At 37.9% G+C, this 22297-nt stretch overlaps 2 protein-coding genes across 2 annotated transcripts in view; one reads left to right on the forward strand and one right to left on the reverse strand.

Moving 5' to 3' along the window:
- Positions 1-8481, forward strand: part of fbxo41 (F-box protein 41) — a 69552-nt gene extending 61071 nt beyond the window's left edge. The window contains exon 14 of the mRNA XM_088341992.1: positions 1960-8481. Coding sequence (XP_088198118.1) covers positions 1960-2022 — 63 coding nt within the window. The 3' untranslated portion in view covers positions 2023-8481. The remainder of the gene's footprint in view (positions 1-1959) is intronic.
- The window catches only part of smox (spermine oxidase), a 44187-nt gene continuing 26482 nt past the window's right edge, over positions 4593-22297 (reverse strand). The window contains exons 6-7 of the mRNA XM_088341993.1: positions 10916-11076; positions 4593-10262 (exon numbers count right to left, since the gene is read on the reverse strand). Of these exons, the coding sequence (XP_088198119.1) occupies positions 10110-10262; positions 10916-11076 (314 nt within the window). The 3' untranslated portion in view covers positions 4593-10109. The remainder of the gene's footprint in view (positions 10263-10915; positions 11077-22297) is intronic.

A 22297-nucleotide genomic window follows, 5' to 3' on the forward strand; every position in this document is an offset into this window, starting at 1 on the left:
AAGCTTTATACAAAGTAGAATGGCCCAAGTTGTACGTGTAACAATTTGCAACGAGAAATCGTGCAATGAGGGGCAACATATTACCAAAATAAGAGTAAAGAATATGTATATAAGTGATAGAAAGGATTTTTTCTGGTTACAGATGCTTGCCAACTTACATCGTTTGTAAGTTGAATTTGTTCGTAAGTTGCTCCAGTGCTATATTTTGTATGTTTAAGGTTTATAAAAGTATGTTAAAGGCTTGTATAAGTAACCTGTATTGTTTTGTACAATAAAATATACATTTCATCAAATAATATTCTCTATAAAGATAAATAAAATTGAGTTTAACTTGCTTACGGAAGATGCGCTTCAAGAATTTCTTATCCGTGGTAAAAAGTGGCCGAAAAAAAGTGTTCAGACTATTTTCTCAACCGCATCAAGCTTTCTTTTTCCACTTTCATTTCAAAAGAAATGGCTCGCCTCTTCTTTACACTTTACACTAACCATATTGAATGGATGCATGAGATGTTAAGCTATACAAATGTCAAATATGTCAGCGCACTGGAGATACAGTATAGTATATTTAAACACAAACTGGGTAGAATAAGCCGGATTTCTTCTTCGGGGTGGATGCTGGGTGACCTCTCACAGTGCCACCACACGCCGGTAGCGGCGCAAAGAAGCACGACGGTAATGCCCTGTACTCGTAAAAAGCTGCACACAATAAAAAATCTAACTTACAGCAATGCTCAGATATTTTTTGAAGTCCAGAAAAAATGTTTGTATCTACCGTTTTGTGTAAGTTGAATGGTCTTAAGTAGGGAAGCTTCTGTATTCTTGAACATATCTTTTACTTTCAAGTAAAAAAAAAATATATTAAAGTTAAACAATAAAAATTGGCTAAATTAAATGACTTCACTAAAAATAAATCTTAAAATCCGTCTTAAAATAATCCCAAAAACATATTCAAAATAAAAAAAAACAACTTTGATTAAAAAAAAATAAAAAAAAATGATTATTTTTCCTGTTTGAGTGCATTTTCATTAGTAAAATGTTTGCATGATAAAGATTGTAAATGGAAGAGGAAAATGAACCTATCAGAAAATTCAATACTCAGGTGATTTTTTTTTTACAAATACAGTGGAACCTCGGTTCTTGACCATAATCCGTTCCAGAACCCTGTTCGAAAAATGATTTGGTCGATCACGGAAAATCGTTTTTCCCATTAAAAGTAATGTAAAATCATTTTAATCCCTTCCAACACACTGAATATTTAGCAAGAACAAAAACATGAAGCTAACCCAGGGTAATCGTACGTTCGCGATAGCGTAATCTTTTGAACAGAAGATTACGCTATGAACGTGTAAGAATTAAAAAAATCAGGTCGTTTACACGTCATTTAGCACCTGGGTCTCCAAAACAAGTGGTGAGCGGTTAAAGGATAAAGAAAGGAATTATGAATAGGATTTCTTACCTTTGTGGCGCTCAGCAGAAGCCATGCTGTAAGATTGGAAACTCAGATAATGACTAAACTACTTTACAGACTTGAGGCGCCGTTGCTGTCACTTACTTTCTAGACAAATTTCAACATCTTGCTTATGTTTTGTGTATTGTTACCCAATGTTAAATCTATTGCACCCTTGTCATCCTGTAAAGGGGATAACCACTTGTGAGGCCCCTTCTCAAGGTTTCTTATTTTCCTAGTGCTGAGGTTTTGAGCTTTTCCTTGCCCGCATGTTGGTTTGAGATCAGGGGATGGTGTAATTGTAATCTGTTCAGTCCTTTGAGACATCTTGTGATTAAGGGCTATACAAATAAATGTGACTTGACTTAATAGTTGAGATGCACTCTCATCAATGTGAAATCCGGAGTAAACCCCATTTCACATTGTCGAGAGTGCAAAATGTCCTGGCTGTTAACATGCTTGAGAAATCAAAACAAACCCGGACACTATTTTAAACCCTTTCTCCTTTGCAGGCATTGAAGAAAAGACCGGGTTTCTCCAAGATCCTCCATGTGAAAGCAGACAGTCTATGCTAACGACATTTGCCGATTATGTAGAAAGACCAACACGGTCAAGTTGAAAGATGCCTGAAAGTAAACAACTGTCAGGGCTTTGAAAGATATCAATCTGGGCCACCTTAATACGGACCCGTAAGGAGGAGATGCTGCTACGTTAGCTTGACCTGAAGTACTCTCATAATTGGGGCCCTAGAAAACATTTTTCAGATTATGTCTCATCTCCGAATCGGACCTCAATCAAGCTGGACTGGGACGCCGGGGTCAAATCAAACTCCCTTGAGCCCCCTATGTCTTGAGACTGAGTTAAAACTTCCAGTTTCAACTTCCTGCACAAGAAGTGTGCTGCGCCTACTTCCTGGTTTGCCAGTCACACGTTTCCTCTACCGTCGTCTGCTTTCACAATGGAAAGCCTTTATTTTTTTCCTGACGGTTAAAAAAAAAATCATGAAGTCAACAGAGAGAACGGCAGGCAGGATCCATTTTAATCTCTAAAGCGGTGCCATACGTGTCTGCCCTCATTTCGGTGTGATTTTTTTTCTTTATAATCCAATGTGCCAGGAATATTTTATGTCCTAATACTCGAAAACCTCCCGCAGGTGTCCCTGTGTTAGTGTTAATCCATCCTTTTGGCGTCTTCGCCCTGATTTTTAAAACAGTTGAATGGTAGGATTTGATCCTGTTGAACAAGAATTTTAATGGTTTGTGGTTTAAATGTGGGGTATTGAGGCTCCACCCATTAACCAACGCTCAATTACCGCCTTGCTTACCATTTTATTGGCTTGATTTCTATTTATGTCCCGTAAGAAATTTCCCTACAAGTATTGACATGACCTACCACTTTATTACTAGGTTATCACAGGTTTCTGATATACAGGTCTGAGTATAGACCTAAGTATATTACAGAGGACAGTCTCAAACAGTGGAATGCAATTTCCAGAAGAAATTGTGTGAATGCTGAGAGATGCCAAAGAGTTGGAGGTAAATAAACACGATCAATCGCATTGCCTAATATTAAGGGATATTTGGTCATATTTGTTGAACAATTAATTTCTGCTGGCAGTAAAAAAAAGGATGAATTAAAAAAACAAAGTTTAAAGTTGTTATTGGAAAATATGAGTGAAATTTTATGAAGGAAAAAAGTTAGTCATCTAAGGTGTCATGTTTTTTTTCTACTTAAGAGTTTTTCTCATTTCATATTTCTCCTTCCCCTTACTCTTAATTACAGAGGCTGCCTTACTTACGAACGAGATAGGTTCCGGACGATCGTTTATAAGTTGATTTTGCTTCAGTGCTATATTTTGTATGTTTAAGGTTTGTATAAGTAACCTGTATTGTTTTGTACTAAAAAAATACACTTTTCATAAAATAATATGCTATATAAAGATAAATTAAGTAAGGTGTAACTTACTTTTGGAAGATGTGCTTCGAGAGGTCCTCCTCCGTGGTAAAAAGTGGCCGAAAAAAAGCGTTCCGACCATTTTCTCAACCGCATCAAGCTTTCTTATTCCACTTTCATTTAAAAAGAAATGGCTTGCTTCTTCTTTACACTTTACACCAACCATATTGAATGGATGCACGAGATATTAAGCTATACAAATGTCAAAGATGTCAGTGCGCTGGAGATACAGTATAGTATGTTTAAATACAAACTAGGAAGAATAAGCTGGATTTCTTCTTTGGGGTAGATGCTGGGTGACCTCAAACAACGCCACCGCACGCCGGTAGCTGCGCAAAGAAGCACGACAGTAATGTCCTGTACTCGGAAAAAGCTGTACACATTAAAAAATCTAACTTACAGCAAATTGAATGGATACACGAGATATTAAATACAAATGTAAAAGTTCTTAGCGCGCTGGAGATAGTATAGAATGTTTACACACGAACTAGGAAGAGGAAGCGGATTTTTTTTCTTCGAGGTGGATGCTGGGTGACCTCTCCCACCACAAGCCAGTAGTGGCGAAAAGAAGCACTACAGTAATGCCGTGTACTCGGAAAAAGGTGCACACGATACAAAATCTAACTTACAGCAATGTCTGGATATTTTTCGACATCCCGAAAAAAATGTTCAAATCTACCGTTTTCCATAAGTCGAATGGTCGTATTTAGGGGAGCTTCTGTAATGAGGTTAAGAGAATGATTCTTCCTGGAATTGGGACCATATTTCCTTCCTAATTTTAGCCACGCTCGTTGTGTTTCAACTTATGCAACAGTTCTTCATTCCTTTAATTGTTTTCTTTTCCTTTTTCTTAATTTAACTCGCTTCAAAGCAGTAACATTGGACATTAACTGTAATGCCACCAGATGAGTACTGTACTTCACTCCTGTCAATTCTTCCTTGTCTTCCCAACAACAATCTCTCACGTCTGTTTCTGAGCTTTTCCTTGTCTCACAGTGATCTCTGTAGGAATTTATGTTCCACAACACAAAATACAGTCAGTATTGCCAGAAGGTAGGGGGCATGACCAGGGAGAATTCCTAACTGTGTGAAAGAGGGTATGTGTACCTTACTCTTCCACCTTCCTCTACAGTTTGCAGAGGAATGAGACATTCTTTGTCTCCTAGTGAATGAGTTTTGCCAGGGCAAGTGATGGAAATGAATGAATGAAAACTTTATTCGAACATTAAAATAAAAACAGAACAAAAACAATAACTCAACAACAAAATAATATTACATAATATGTTCAAAAAGGGGTAGTCAAAAGCAAATGTTTATATCTATATGGGCTTGATCTTGAAGCTTGATACTCATGAGCATAATAAAAACCTGTGATTGAAATGTACTTCAGGGAAGGGCAGAATAAAAAATATTGGAGGGTAGATAATGAGAATAAATAGAAAAATATATTCAATTTTTGAATGTGTCAATGTTTGTCTCAGTATTCACACTTTATAAAATCTTCTGGTGCTAGCTCAACTCGACTTATCTCATCTTCTTGAAACTTTCCTTAAACTTCTATTAATTTTAAACGGCCCTTTCCTATAGCCACATAAACTGTAAAGGGGGATAAGTCAAAAGAAAAACGTAAAGAAAAAGTTGCTTTATATTGGCCTTGAACCCATCCAAATTAAGATATTAGTCTCTCGTATAGCTGCAGGAATTAGTTACTTGGCTACACCAGGCTAATATATTTATTAAGTTGTTTGCAATCATGATATATAATTAGTTTATTAGTTAATTGTTTTTTCATATGCTTAGAATGTATTTGTGTGGCCCTATTGGATAGAGGAAATTCCCGCTAGATCGGTCCCAACTAAACAGGAAGTTAGGTCAGATGTCAAACACATGTTAGCCTGAATTTGAGCTTTTACATGCTACAATTTGGCACTTCTACAAATTTGAGAGAAAACAGGGAGTTAATGAAGCAATAGCTTTACAAACATTTCAGTGGTTTTGTTATGTGCCCGGTATTACGGAAGTATGTCGTACCTGCTTTTGCTAGTTCGCGCTAATGGTAGAGGTGTGTTGAGTCGAGCAGGAACAGTCAGTGGAAAATGTAGGCTAGCAATACTGAAGCTCATCTATCCTTCAAATAATAAAGAATGCTCTCTATTGACCTCTAAGAATCAGGGAATAGTAGCCACCATTCTCCATCTTTATCCATTAGCATTGTTTTGAGAAAAGTTATGAAAGGGTACATCGCAACGGCATTAGAATGGACCAAAAGGCAATTTCTCTTCTGCTGCTACATCCGTGGATTTCATCTAAGTGCAATACAAAATCCGAGAAGATCGTTTCGGAACAAAAACCTCTGGCAGCGACTCATTTTTGCTTATAGGCACACGCGTCTGACATGGGATGACGTTTAATCCCAGGTAGCACATTTAGGGTGGAAATCACATGCTCCTTTTTCTTGCTGAACCTACATTTCTTTAGTTGTCTTTAAACTTTCAGGGACCTTATGCTTGTTTTATGTAGTTTGCAATCTTATTTTTGCTCAAATCATGAGCAAGGATGGTTTTGAGCAATTATAGCATTTTTTTCAGCATTTGCTTCATACTGTTTTTTTTAATCAAAAATTTAAAATAATGCGGTGAGACAGTGTCCCATTTTAAAGTATTGTTCATGTTTAACTATTTAATGAATATGTTGCACTTATGAAAATAGAATATATGAACAAATGCATCCAAAATATTAAAGAAATATAAAGTGCTATATGACATGGTCAGTATTATTTTCGATGAGGTTTCTATTAGAGCGGTCATTATTTGAGGAAATACAGTAGTCGACCTTTTCTTCGGGCTCAACTGATGTATCAGATAAATTCTTTTATGGTCTCTTCAAAACTTTTTTTTTTTCCCCTGATTTTGGGGACAAGTACTCGACGGTCGCGAGGAATCAACTTTTTTGCCTTTTTTGTGATTTAAAGTCAGATACTGAAAGGACAGAGTATTTCAAAGCAGTCAAACTGTTTGCTTGCAAAAAATACATTAATTGTTAAATGTATACAACCTTTGAACTGCTTATTCCCTTTATAATTTAATTCTGCCTTGGACAGAATCTGCATTGGCTTATAAAAAAGTGTCAAACGTACCGTAGGGGGAAAAAATAGGAAATTACCCCACTGGCAGAAAACTTTGGAGTCATTTTTTATGATTTTACTATACTGTATTTTTAATGTACCGGTACTTCTTGCACAATTTAGAAAAAAAATATTCCTTGAGCTGAATCATCAGATGTGACAGGTACATTTCTGTTTTGTAAGAACAGAAAATGATACTTGAAATGTGCAGCAACAAAAAATAGCTCCCATATCAGCCAATTTGACTAATTTTAAAGGGAAAGTGTGTCGTATTTAACCACTAGAAGTCACTGTATTGTGTCATGCAACCAAAAATGAGTGCAAATTTGTCAACCTACAGGCATGGTAATAATTACATGATTATTTAGTTCATGTATTTTTGCTTGTTATTTAAATCAATGTGTTTTGTAATTGAATTACATTTTTTTACCACTAGGTGGTGCTAAACTATACACAGTGTCCCTTTAAGTAGTAAAAATAGGAAAGAAAAAAATATTCTGCCATTGGGGTAAGAATGTTCCTTTTGTTTCAGCGTAATCTTTTAACTCGTTTAACTCATTAAGTTATTTTGCTACTCATCGAAATTTACTATGTTTTGTAGTCTTATAATCATCTGACAACACCAGGCACAAAACGTTAATACAAATTAGATTTGTTTTATTTGCTTTAAAGGATAACCCCATGAGTTACAGCATCTGTTTTTCCAGGGGTCCCTATAATAATCTTTAATTATTTATGGATTTATTTTTTTAAGATTTTGGACAATCCTGCCTTTGCTGTCAGCACCTCTGTATATAAAACAGTATTATGGGTGAGGAGCAACAAAAACAAAGGGGAGAAAAGGAGCAGCAAAATTTGACCACTTTGTGGTGAAAGAGGCTAATGTTTACATTATATGAGCTTTCTCAAATCGAAAGCCGTTTGAGAATTCCGATGTATATCAGTCGTGTTTGAATTGTGTCTTAGATATTTTATATTAAATGTGCACCATTCACATAGAGATGGAAAGTATTTAATGAAAATAAAGATAACAACAGTATTTATTTCTGTATATGTAAATATATTGGGGAAAAAGCGACGTATATAATGTTGGCATGTTTGTGTTAAAGAATCATTAAGTTGCCTTTTCAATGTTCTGCTACTGTGGCGAGAAATGTGATGTTCAACAGCTTCAATTGCCTGCAGGTTGATGACATTTCTCTTTTGTTGAGTCTGTCTGTTGTTGCACTAGCCAAAAGAAAAAAATAACATAGAAACATATAGTAACTAGATAAAAATATATTAAAGATGTTTATAAAGAGTGATGTTTTTAAATGTTGGGCTGCTACTTAGTTTCCACCCCATACGATGCACTTTTGTTTCATGATCATCAACCCACTGAGAAGCAATCCGTTTTCTGTGTTAATAGCATCTTCCGGGGATCGCCAAGTGCTTATTCAATTCATTGCCAATATGACCTTATGCACACCGTTATCAAACGTTTGAGAATTTGGATCAGTAGACAGTTTTGAGCCTCGCTGAAGAAGCTCTGTAAAAGGCAGGAGACATTTGCCCGAAAAACATATCTGCCTTTGCAAATGTCAGACAGTTTTTCAGTTTTTGGAACTGATGAACCAAATGTTACCGTCACGCATCAACATTATCGTCAAAACTGTACAAAACTGTACATACTGTACTTGTATTTCACGTATGAACGATTGTATTTTGCTTGTTTATCAGAACGATAGTGGGTTTTTTTTTTCTTTTTTGGACATTACCTCAAAACTTACAGTATTTGGGCGATTGTGCCATTTTTTTAGGGGGGGGAGGGGGCCAGTGATTCGCAAACGCTAACAATATCGAACTTCATCCTCAAAAAGAAAATAGGGTGTTGAAAGTTCTGAAACTTATGATGACCACAATAGATGATTTTTTCTCTCCCATTTGTTGTCATCAATAAAACTGCTTTAACATTGTGGACATTTGTCTAGGATTCATTTGAGATCACCTTGGAGGCAGTACTGCGTATTTTGAAAGGTCACAGGCTAGATTACAGGTGTTGGCAAATATTTTGAGAGGCGGGTCATTTTAGGTTGAAAATTTTAGTTTATGGGCCAGGCAAGGCTGAAAAAAAATGGCAGTGATGAGTTTAACAATACATAAGGAAAAAGGATAACTCAAGCCTATTTTGTTTACATTTACATGTACAAGTTGGAACATTTCGTCCAATTGGTTTTGAAACACTTTTTTTTAAGTATTCATTTCTGAATAAATAGTTTAATCAGAATTATTTGATACAAGGTAATATATCTCCCTTTTCAAGCACTAATTTTTATCATTTGCATAGAAAAACTCAAAATACACCTGCTTTTTTGTGACATAGAATCTAATAAATCTCTTGATAAATCAAATGAATACAGTAATCCCTTGCTGTATTGCAGTTAACTTAACGCAGTTTTGTTGCTTTGAGGATTGTCATCGTGAGTTGTGTTCTACATTCTGATTGGCTAAACAGAGGGAGATGCTTTTTATCGCCAACAAAGTTGGACCTCTCCACAGGCTAAACTTGATATAGAGGCTAATGGTCTTTGGTTCTCCTCAGTGGTTTCTTGACGCTTTTTCATAATTTAATGGAAAAATACAATGGTGTCAACGTATCATGTAAAATGGATTGGGTCATTAATCCATACAGTTGTGCAATATTTAAACAGTAAGATTATGTGTAAAATTATAATTTAACAGAAAATACATTGTTTGTGTTTAAAAACGTTTTTAAAGTACAGTACTTTGATTTCTTAAACAAATACTTGAGCCTGTAAATTTGTTCTTGTAATAAATAAATAAAGGTTTCTTATTTGCTAGTATTGACTATCACGGAATGTTTTTTTGGAACCCAACCCTTCGAAAAAGGAAGGATTACTGTAAATGCTTTTACAAAAATTGTTCAGAAAGAAAAGCCACGGAAACTGAGGATGAGGCAGGCACTGAAAAAAACAAAACATTTTTTGGGTGATTTTTTTTTTACATAAACAACATATTTTAGCATTAATTTTTTACCATTTTCATTAGGCGGGCCAAAATAAAACGCCTGAAGTGTGTGGACCCCGGCCGTAGTATGCCCATCCCTGGGCTAGAAGCCTCTCACTTTGTGAGTTTGTAAGTCCAGTTAAACCATCATTCTTTTAAAAATACTTGGCAAGATTGATGCGACAATTGATTAGTATTCTGAAATGAAAAGCAAATTTTATTTTTTTTAAAAGTTCTCAATTCGTATATTTTTTTTCTAAAACATTTGGCAGAAGGCACTTACATTAAAAAACAGGTAAGATCACAGTTGCTGTTAAAGACATTAAAAGTTTTTTTTTATATATTATAGCATCATTTTAAGTGGTAAACGCAAGAAATGACAGCACCATTTACAACTTTTGAACATTTCACTTGGCATAAAATGTGGCATGATTTGTATCTACAGAACAGTAAAAATAATAATAAAAGAAGTAATGCCCACCATACATATATGCATATATATTATCATTATTAAAAGATTATAAATTAATCTGTAAGAACATTTGTTTTTCACAAGTCAATATTATTTCCTGCTCATTTTTACACATTAGTCTTTGTGGGGTCGGCACAGCGCCAATTCTGGTACATGTCCACCAAACGGTAGGCCTCTCGTTGTCCGGACAGCAATGCACCATGGGTAGTGGAATAGTATTTGCGGTGGGTGGCCTCGCCAGCAAACAAGAGTTGAAGGGCCTGTGTGGGGAAATAAAGAATTTACAGCTTAAAAGTGTTGCGGTGATATCATTTTCGGCTTATTTGTTTTGCCGTCACACGCTCACAAGTGCGGGGTTTTCTAACAATTGGGTTGTTTTTCAAATCTTAAGAAATCTTTTACAATTTCCTGAAACTATATACATTTAATAGGCAGCACGGCGGCGCAGTGGTTAGCGCTTGTGCGGCACAGTTCATGTCATGGGAACCTGTCGTGGGTTCAAATCCAGCTCCAGACTTCCTGTGCGGAGTTTGTATGTTCTCCCCGTGCTTGCGTGGGTTTCCTCCGGGCACTCCGGTTTCCTCCCACGTTCCAAAAACATGCATTTCAGGTGAATTGGCCGGTCCAAATTGTCCCTAGGTGTGAATGAGCGAATGAGTTGTCTGTCCCTGTGTGCCCTGCGATTGGCTGGCAACCAATTCAGGGTGTCCCCTGCCCACTGCCCGGAGATGGCTGGGATGGGCTCCAGCCCCCCGCGACCCTAATGAGGATAAGCGGTACGGCTGATGAGAGATGAGAGATATACATTTAAATTTGATGGACTTTTAAGACCAAGTAATAAACAGAGTAGGTCACATTCCTTTTTTCAAGATTACTGCAGCATCATTGGTCAAAATGATATGAGAACTTTTACCGGAGCCTTTGAGGTGTTGGCATAAGGCAGAGGCATGGCCAGCCTCTCAAAATCGCCACCATCTGAGCCCACCCTGGTATAAGAGTAGGATCCTCGAAAATATTGGTTGCTTCCCCATGAGGAGCGCAGGATTCGCTTGGGCTTTGGAATGTCTGGGTTACCTGCACATAAAAAGAAATAATAATGTTAACATTTTCATTTTGTTTTTGTGCAATTTGCAGCTTCTTCCACGATGTAGAATTTCACTAGACTGACCACAGTTTTCAACTATTTTGATTTCCTTTCCATATGTCCACCTGAGGATTGTTATTCTACAGTATTAAACGGTTTCTGATAGGTGCTTGGTTGAAGTGCTTATCATTCTACCTCCTGTTGATTTGTGCGATTTTTAATTTCGCTCTTCTTACAAAGATTTTTTTTTGACTAAACTTGAGGTAAATTTTATTTTTTGCTAGTTTTGCATAAGTTTTATTTACTCACTCAATTCTTTCTGAAATACCTTTTCATTATTTTTGCTTCCTGTCCAACTGATTGTTTCTTTTTTTTATCTCAATCATTTAAATGTTACTTGTAATTTTACTATAAATAAATGAGCTAGAGATAATGTTCAATATATAAATATCAGTGATGGTCAGTCAGGGGAAGCAGGGGAGGCAATCATGGAAATATAGAACTAAAAATATATTAAATGGAAGTTTTCTTCATTCAACTAAACATTTTCCGGATTTTCTTTTTTCAAAATTGCTGATTTTTTATGCATTATGTATATTACTAATACATTAAGTATCTAACGTATTACTGTGCTGAAAGATTGTAGATTCAGAGTGAGGCACGCAAATCCCTTGCTTCTTGGCAGAGGGCGACAATGAGACGGAGGATTCTGATTTGGCGCACACCTCAGTCCCCAGTAATACAATTAGTGACAGTATTAGCAGGTTCACAGCAAGTCAAGCCATCCGGTCATTTTTTTTTCTCGTTTTATGGACTCGTTTGTTAATATTAGAGGATGACTTATTAATGCTTATATTCAAAAGGAGCCGCATATAAACTTATTTTATAAGTTAAGATAAGACAAGCTGCGGCTCGTTGACAGATTGGCTTTAGGTCTATGGTAGAGATTGGCTTTGGGTCTATGGTAGTCTTGTTTACCTCAAGACCAGACCGTTTTGGCAACCTCCTGTGTGGAGTTTAAATGTTCTCCCCGTGCTCTTACTCTCCCTTTGTCAGCTCGTCAATGAACCTCTGCCCCGCAAGACGTGGGTTCTGACTCGGTCCTGTTTCCTCTTGGTATTTCCTGTCCGGTATTGTTCCCATTTATTTTGTCCTGTTTAATATCGGTTTGCAGTTTTGTTCCCGTCTAGTTTGTCCTGTTTAATTTTGATATCCTGTTTCAATATCAATCCTGTCTGTCCCGTCCTGTATCGACCTCATCTATCCGATATCTGGTCGGACAATTGGTATCGATCTCGTCGGCCTCTGACTTCCTATCATTCCATGCCAGACTGCTGCCTAACGTGCATGAATCCGCATGAAGGCTTGTGTGAGAATCGTCACGCATTTGAGTCCTGATCGTGTTCCGGTTCTTGACAGTTTCCTAAGATACGGTTTAGATTTTGGTTTCTTATTTTGCCAATCAAATGATGAGTTAGATGTGACTTAATTTATTTTGTAAATCTGACTGTGCCTTGCTAGACACAAACTTTACTACATGCCACTGATGAATGTTTGAATTGCTTAACTGTTTGTTTCTAAAGGTTTTAATCACCTTCTGCAGAACCGTTTGTATCTTGAGTCACTTAGAAGGGAGTGTGAATTGTGTCGAAATTAATTAAATTAGATCAATAATTTAGATCCTTTTTGGATTAAAGGTTCTCCAAATTTGAAGAATATCAGCTTCTCGAAAATAATTGTTGTAATTTAACTTTGTCTGTCACAAGTTGGTCAATTTCATATTTGCCCAGAAATCCTTAACACTAGTAAGCTGACCGATACGCATGATATTTTTTTTTACAAAACAATTACATATTTTTGACCGTTTTCAGAATTTCATTCTGAGATTTTGTGTTTGTACTTTATATCTGGCCGAGGCCAGGAATATGCTTGATGTCCAATAGGTATCCACGAATTTGGATATCTGACAATTAGATGTCACTTTACTGTGCAGTGCGACCAAAATCAGGTGCTAAAAAGCACAACAAATATTACAAACTATGGATACTCTAAGTGACCAAACCACCATTTTTCTTCTCATATTTTTGCCCAGCCTTCCAGAGGTTTTTTGGGGGGGAGGGTACCCATAGAAGCAAGATGGCGGACAATCAAGCTAAAGTAAGCTCTTCTCTACCTATGAGTATTCTTAAAAAACGCATGTTTATATAATCGTTCATGATATTATGCTTATCATTCAAATCGATACCGTATTGTTTTTTTTTTTTTTAAATGGATGGATTTTTTACCAATAGGAGGCACTAAATAATCCACAATATCCCTTGAATCCCCTAATCTCTCTCTCCTCAGCTGCCCCGCTTATCCTCAGTTGGGTCGCGGGGGTGCTGTAGCCCATCCCAGCAATCCTCGGGCAGTGGACAGGGGACACCCGGAACTGGTTGCCAGCCAGTCACAGGGCACACAGGGACAGACAACAGCTGAATCAAATATTAAAATGATATTTTTCCAGGCCTATGTGTTACGCTATTGTAGAAGCCTTTGAAACCTATGAATCCACCTCACTTCTATTCAGAACAAACCTCTTTATAATTAAAACAGAAGATCACAGGACAGAGGTAGAGCCTTGAAAGTGGACAATTGAGCTTCAGTACGTTCTCCTGTGCCCCAAGGAAAATAGCAAGCACGATGGCAGATAAAACAAAATCACTGATGTGCAACTTTGCTTTGCTTCTAATTGGATAACAAAGACTCTTATTGTTATCCTGGGGATGGATACAGGGGGCTCCATCAGCCAACTTTCTGACCATCTGTAGTGCCATCTTGAGCAAAATCTTAAAAAAGTCAGTGTGTAGAGTAACCCCAAGAACTTATCGTGGGCCTATGGCACCATCGTTCAATGAGATAAAAAAAGTAGAACTTGAAAGGGTCTATGAGCTTCAGGATTTTCCTTTCTCACAAACTTTGCTTACATTTTGCAAATTACGATCACTTTATCTTTTATTTTGGCTTGTTTTGACTAGCGAGAATGATCCCGTAAATGGTAGTCTTGTTTACCTCAGTGTCTCAGTGCAGTGTCTGAAACTCATGACAAAAAGTTACCGGACACAACTCTGAAAAGTTGCCTGCCCAGCCATAAAGTTGACTGCCCCATTTTTCACAACTTGAAACACAATAAGACGACGAATCGGAAAAAAACCCACTGTTGTAAAGTATTAAGGATTGATAATCAGAATCTATAACAGAACAACACTTCAAAATTAAGTTTATTATAAAACGACTTATAACATTCGTTGCATATATATGACATCGCTGTTTTCCGTCTGCCATCAGTATGTACCTGTATTTACTCTTCTTCATTCATGCAATGTTTGCGTTGCGTCGTCTGCTACAAGCCACGTGAACTCCTTTTTCCACGATGCTTTTAATGTACATTTACGTTTTGCGGTGTCATAAATTTTGTTAGCTTCTTTTGAATATTTCTTCTGGAGCTGATGTTTTGGCTTGATTCATAACCACTTATCCATTTTTCTTGTGTTCTCTGTGCGTTTACTTTGGAAAATAATATGCAAATGCACGACCTTATAACGCTCCGGAAAGTACGGAAGCACGAAGTTATTCGATGCTGGCTTCTGATTGGCTGTCGAGTATGCAAATTGCCAAACGACCCCAAATTCAGAAATTTCCAATGCGAATGAAGATTTCAAAATCGGAATAAAGCAAACGTTGGATTTGAAAAAAACCCAGAAGAATTTTTTTTTTTTTTAGTTTTTTTCTTGAAAAAGTTGTCGGCCACCCGGGCAGAGACATTTTGTAAGTTGTACACCTTAAGTAAAAGATGCACGGGGCGTCCGGGCAGACGTTATTTCAGACTCTGCTTTATTTTTTAATTTGGCATGTTTTGACTGGCGAGGCGACAATGATTCTGTGGATGGTAGTCTTGTTTACCTCAAGACCAGACCGTTTTTGCAATTTCATTAAAGCATCGTTTCCCAACCTTTTTAGAGCCAAGGTACACTTTTTTTTAATTAAAAAATCTCGTGGCAAACAGCTCGTCTATGAAGGTGAAAAATGACTTCCCGGTGCCACTTCATGTTTTTAAGCTTAAATTATCATGTTGCATAAATTTCTAGTATAAAGCAGGGGTCCTTACCCTTTTCAAGCCGAGAGCTGCTTACCAGTTTGATATGCATTACTAAAATACTAACTTATCATGTTTTTACTTTGCAGTTACTATGTTATTACCATCAAATGTATTCGTATGGCACTTTTGAGACCCCGAATTGCAACTCAGAGTGCTGTATAAAAATGTTAAATATACAAAAAAGAAAATCACCACTCCGCACCCAATATAATGGAACGTCGAATAATAAATAATATGTTAGCGAGTAGTTATTAGGAGAAAGGTTAAAATACGTTCAACATAGCGCTGAAACATCTGCCTTGCACAGGGGGCATGGGGGAAATACATATATAAACAACATACATATATAAACACATTATATAAGAATGAATTGTGTATTTAAAGACAATGATAATCTCAATGATTTTTCATGCCAGTTAGAAATCAAACTTCCTAAAAAGTCACAATGACCCATCACTGGTGGGCTATTTTCAGATCTGGTGTTTTAAGGGCTACCTGGTTACCATGACTGGTAATTGGCAGACAGACAAAATAATAACAATACTTAAAGGGACAGTGTGTAATATTTAGTGCCTCCTAGTGGTACAAAAACATTGATTTGAATATTAGGCAAAAATACAATAACTATCATACAAATGTTAATTTCTCTAAAAGAAAATCATAGGTGGAGAAATGTGCATTTCTTTAACATAGTGGAATTCATCCGTAGTAGTTGCCATGTTTGTCTGGCATCTAGCTGCTACGCAGTGATCATTTGGCACTGTTTTCCTTCGCATTAGACAACAGTGGGGCAGCACGGCTGCGCAGTGGTTAGCGCGTGTGCAGCACAGTTCTGAGGTCATGAGATCGAACCTCCTGTGTGGAGTTTGAGTGTTTCCTCCGGGCACTCCGCTTTCCTCCCACATTCCAAAAATATACATTTCAGGTTAATTGACCGGTCCAAATTGTCCCTGGGTGTGAATAAGCGAGTGAGTTGTCTGTCTCTGTGTGCCCTGCGACTGGCTGGCTGGCAACCAGTTCAGGGTGTCCCCTGCCCACTGCCCGAAGATAGCTGGGATGGGCTCCAGCACCCCCGCGACCCTACTGAGGGATAAGTGGTGCAGATAATGAATGAATAAATGAATAGACAACAGTGTCTGCTAGTGGTCAAATATTACACATTGGGGGTTTAAATACTTAAAATGAGCAAATATTATCTGCCAGTGGAACAAAAATTTATTAACCTATTTTCTTTTACTAAAATGAAATGAAATTAAATGATCTGCATTCATACAGCGCTTTTCAAGTCAAGACACCCCAAAGCGCTTTACAGTGTGCTTCACATTTCCCAATAGCGGCCGTGCAGCCATGTAAGGCGCTAACCGGCTTAGTGGGGCATTAGGGGTTCAGTGTCTTGCCCAAGGACACTTCGACATGTAACGCAGAGGAGCCGGGATTCGAACTGCGATCTCTTGATCCCAAGACGAGCGCTCTACCTCCTGAGCTGCCTAAAATGTTGTGAAACAATTTTACTTTACTATATTTATTTTATAATATTTTTAAACAGATCCATCAAGCAAAATACGCGTATAAATACCTTACAGTAATCCCTTGCTGTAACGCAGTTCACCTCTCACAGCCATGCTTCTTCACGGCTTTTCAATATGCATTGTGCTCTGCTTTCTGATTAAACAGTTGCTAACAGAGTAGGTATTAGTGAAAAAAATATAAGTAAAAGTGAACTGCGCATGGGCAGCACGGCGGCGCAGTGGTTAGCACGTGTGCGGCACAGTTCTAAGATCTTAGGAACCTCCTGTGTGGGTTCAAATCCAGCTACCGGACGTCCTGTGCGGAGTTTGTATATTTTCCCTGTGCTTGCGTGGGTTTCCTCCGGGCACTCTGGTTTCCTCCCACATTCCAAAGACATGCATTTCAGGTGGATTGGCCGGTCCAAATTGTCCCTAGGTGTGAACGAGCGATCGAGTTGTCTGTCCCTGTGTGCCCTGCGATTGGCTGGCAACCAGTTCGCGACCCTACTGAGGATAAGCGGTGCAGCTAATGAGATGAGATGAGAGATGAGAACTGCGCATGTTTAAAACTTATAGCCTTTGGGTCAATTGTGGCCTGCCACAACATTTTATGTATGTTTATGGAGACTCAAAGTAACAAAACCTCACCTGTTTATGTATGAACCATGTCTGAGTGTCTGAAAATAAATGAATTAAGATAGTTTTGACCAAAAACTATATTTCCCACAATGCCTGCAGACTACAAAACCTACAAAGTGCCGGCTCATCGTCACTACAAGCCAGAGTTTTGATATCAATGCCAATGAGTCGAATTTAGAAGTTTTCGAAAAATGTCCCCCCCCCCCAAAATTATTTCTTTATGTTAAGTTTAGAACATATGTACGTGTGGCACTGAATATATTACTTATTTAGGCCACAAATATTATTTTACATCATGGAGTAGTTAATTATGTTTAAATATCATTCAATTACATTTGGTTACATTTGTTAGTCACCTCAGGCCCTTTCAGTACAGCTATTACGCTATAGTGGCCCTCAGTGAAAATGAGGGACAACTTGGTTTACAGGTACAGCATACAGTAGATTTTTTGTTGGACCTGGAAAAGGGGTTTATTGTTTGATTTCAAAGTAAAATTGAGTACTTAATTGTTTAATAATTATAAAAAAAGACCCACACTAATTCTAAGATAAAAGGAATTGTAATTCTAAGTTCCTCTCGAAATTGACTTGATGTGTGCCAATATCATGAATTAACTGTTATGCTCAATAAGGTTTTGTGTTGCTCTTTGAATTATTAGTACAATGATTAACATCATATAGACGACTTTCCAGAATAATTGAATCAGCATGTTTCTTGTGCACAGCTGTTAAAACAATATTTATGTTTAACTTATTTGTTGCGTTCACAGCAGACTATGCTCTCAAACAAGTGCAGAAATGCCCAAAAATGTACAAGTTTCTACGTTGCGGATTGTGCCAATAAGGAATTATTTTTGGCACCTACCCCCCTACGATGAATGAGGGTTCACTGTATATTCGCTGTACTACCTCATTCAGCGATAAATAGTATTTAAAAAGAGAAAAATTGTAATCTACTGCCACCAACTTATATGGACAAATGTTACAGTTATTTGAGTGATCTCTGGAAGAAAGCAAAGATACTGAACAATGGCATGCTTTATCCTGCGGCACTCAATGCCAAGTTTCGTGGTACAATAGTTGAAAATTACGTCTTAATGGATCACAACGATTTTCAAATAAGTTCGCATGTACAGGTGTGGGAAGAAGTTGAGAGCTTTAGGTACTTGGGTTGTGATGTGGCTGCGGTTGGTGGAATGGAGTGTGAGGCATTGCACAGAGTGAATCAAGGAAGCAAGGTTTTGGGTGCTCTGAAGAGAGCGATGAGCAACAAGAGTATTAGTATGGATGTTAAGAGGGGACTGTATGAGAGTGTAATTGTGCCGACTGTGTTGTATGGTGCAGAGACTTGGAGCCTGAATGCAGATTTGAAAAGGAAATTATTTGTTTTTGAGATGAAGTGTTTGAGGAGTATGTTAGGAGTGACAAGATTGGATAGATTGAGAAATGAAATTGTGAGAGACAGAACTGGAGTAGTCGTGGAACTGAGCAAGTGTGTGGATAAGAAAGTACTCGGTTGGTTTGGACACATGGAGAGGAAGGATGAGGAGCAAATGTTGAAGAGGATCTACTGAGCAGAAGTAAATGGAAGGAGACCAAGAGGAAGGCCGTGACTGACGTGGATGGATGGTGCGCTGCAGGAAAGAGGTCTCAATATAGTGGAAGCTCTTGTTGGTGATAAGAATGAGTGGAAAGATTTTGTAACAGGATAGTGGGATGTTTAGACACGTTCTAAGGGAGGGGCAAGGCACCCGTATGATGCGGCAGGGCTAAACCAGTGAAAGCTGTCGGGCCCTGCTGTTGAACTGAAGAGTGTGTTGTGGACCTTGACCCGGGTGACATGGCCGCTTTCTTGTGTCCCGTCTGATCTGGAGGGACCAAAGCATGACCAACTGGGTGCCGAGGTGTTTATCATGTTTGGGTATTTGGGCATTTGGGTTCACCATGATCCAAAAAAATTGTATGTGTTTTTATTACTTTTTCTCTTTTTTAATTTTCTTTGTTTTTGTATGTGTTTGTCTTGCTGTCGGTCACCCCTCTCGAGGGATATGACCAGGGTAGATAGATAGGTTTCGTGGTACAGTAGTTGAAAATTACTGTCTTAATGGATCACAATGAAGATGCAAAACCTTTCAGGGCATGTCACCATGACCCACAATCTGCCAATTCCATCCATTTAATGACCGGATGAGTATCTGTGCAATAAAACAACCACAGATTGAATAAAATCCAGCTGACCTGACAGAGGACTGTTTGTGCATCTGACAGACAGCATATGACTCCCTTTCGGCCTTATGGTAGAAAAAACGTCAGTTCACGGTCCACAGTACGTAACCTATCCTTTGCGGGGTTAAGAACACAGTCTTTCTCTATTTCTGTGCACATCAGGACATTAGTTGCGCTAGCATTTGTTATAGTAAGCCGAAATGTCAATCTTAACAAACCTCAGATGTTCTCTCAGTCATAAAATTGTAACCAGAGGACTCTTTTCGAAAAGTAAAGTTATGTCTCAGACCTTTTTGCATTAAGTGAAACAGAAAGAAATTTTGTCATCGAAATGGATTGAACACATATTGTACAGGAGCCCTTTGCAAAATTGTGTTGACAAATGAACATCTCTCATGTTTTCTTTTGGGGGGAAGGTTAGTTTGTTTTTGGCACCAACCCAGCCAAAAGTACTGACTTGGTGGAAGGCGCAAAGTCTTAATTTTTTAAACTGGTCGATTGATAGACGACGTAGGTATTCATGAAATAATGGGCAACTTCATAATAATTGATTGATAGTTTACCAAGGTGTTGGATTAGAACTTCTAAATTTTTAGATTCTCGCAGCTAATATTTACCCATTTTTATTGACTTAGATTATGAAAGCCGGATTATCTTTCAATCAAAATAGTATTTTTGCTATGTCAGAATCTCTGTTCACAATTTGTTACAGTTCTGTTCTTAAAGGAACCACATGTGTTGGTGTTATATTCTAAAAGTATTGACCAATCTAAAATGTTTAAATGTCAAATTCCTGCTCATCTAAGTGTTTTATTTGAATGTCGAAGGTTTCTGCATCAAATCAGCAGTGCAGTCAGAGTGTAATATGTTAATCATTTATTTATCCTTTGAGCAAGTCAGTGCAACATGATTGTTTTAAATTATTATTAGTTATTATTATTATTAGTTTTGTCCCTTTTTTTATTTTTTCGGTATTTCAGCCAAGTGTTACACATTTTTGTTTTCACCCCCAAAATTTAATTTGATGCATACATTGTATTTATCAAGGTTCTGTTAATGTGAATATGAAGCACTGCAGTGAATAGTCTTGTGTCTTATCTGACCACATGGTTAGTCATTGTAACTTGTAAAAACAGTGACACACCATTTACTGGACTGACCTTGAATGAGTCATCTGGTCGACTCGTGAGTTCAAACCATCACTCGTCACTGATGATGTTGCGGGTTGTTTTGCACTCTGGTGAGTCACAAAGGTGACGGACAAGATTTTGTGATTTTACAGCTCAATTCAACACGTGGTTGAATGTTGATATGAAGACAATTTTAGAAGGCTTATGTCAATTATCATTACAAGATCAGGGTTTGTTGTCTTCTCGGATTTACACACTTGATAATCAAAACAGCATCATTGATGAATTTTGTAGCTTTAATAATGTGATTCTGTGACTGCACAAATTTTCAGTTTGAATGATTTCAAAGCACCATTCACGATTAAGGCATGCTCCACTTGAGCCCAGCTAACTAACATATATTTTGGGCTGCAGTGCAATTCTTTCATGTTTTTAATTGCAAAAAAAAAATTGCTTATAAGTAACAACAGAAAACTCGGACAAAAGCACATTGTTTCAAATAAACCGTCATAGGCTACAATATTTCTGTATTTGAAAAGTTATGGATAAGTTTATTATTTTGTAGTGATCATCAAAGCGGCTGCCTTTCAAGCAGCTCCCTGTTATCTCGCACTTTTTGTGATGTATTGTTTTTATTGTCTGCTTCTATCTTCTGTTTTTCGTCCCGTTTGACAACTACACTTTGGATTACTTTCTATCCTATGGACATGGGTTTTAACGCACAAAAATGCGTTTATTCGAGGAATCAACTCCTTGCCCTGAAGAATTCTCGTTCCGCCGTGACAAGGGGGCCCTATCGTGGATGGAGAGCCGGAGCTAGCTAAGCGGCTAGCGGCGTTATAAGCCTTCGGTACCGTCCGTAATCATGGTAAATGTGAACTCTCTACCAAATAACACAGACGAACTGGCTGTGCTGGTGAAAAACAAAGCATACAAGGAGTGCAGTTTGCTGTGTTTTACGAAAACGTGGCTCACGTCTAGCATCCCAGACGCTAACGTGGAGCCACCCGGGGCTACCCGGACTGGAATTAACCGGCTTCAGCGCTGTTAGGGACAGAGACACGAAAGCCTATGGGAAGCGGAGAGGGAGTGGACTCGCTAACACGAGGTGGTGTATCCCTGGGCACACAGATATCCATCTGCTGCAGGGACGTTGAACTTTTGGACTAGCGTGTGACGTCATCCACTCCGCTAAACTACAACAAGCTACCCGAAAGCATCCTGTTAGTCTGGTAATAAACAACAAGGGAGACTGCTGGAAATGTGAATTTCCATACGGGGATTAATAAAGTATTTATCTATCTATTTACCTAATGGACACCTGCAAAGAAGATTGCATAGGATACAAGTGTAACATTTTGGATATTATGCACTGTTTATGTCATTGTCACTATCTGCCAATAATGTTGCTGTTCTTTGATTACCACACCCTTTGGGGTGGATCTAATTTTTGTAATATAGTAGATTTAATCAAAAGAAAGTCCTGGGGGGAGGACCTTTTAGAACAGGTTGGAATTTCTTATCTGAGGGTTGGCTCCTCTCTTTTTCTCCTTGTAAGTTCAAAATCCAT

This window comes from Urocampus carinirostris, chromosome 8 (genome assembly GCF_059441175.1).
Source record: "Urocampus carinirostris isolate Australia breed hairy pipefish chromosome 8, RoL_Ucar_1.0, whole genome shotgun sequence".
In the NCBI taxonomy this organism is placed as follows: Eukaryota; Metazoa; Chordata; class Actinopteri; order Syngnathiformes; family Syngnathidae; genus Urocampus; species Urocampus carinirostris.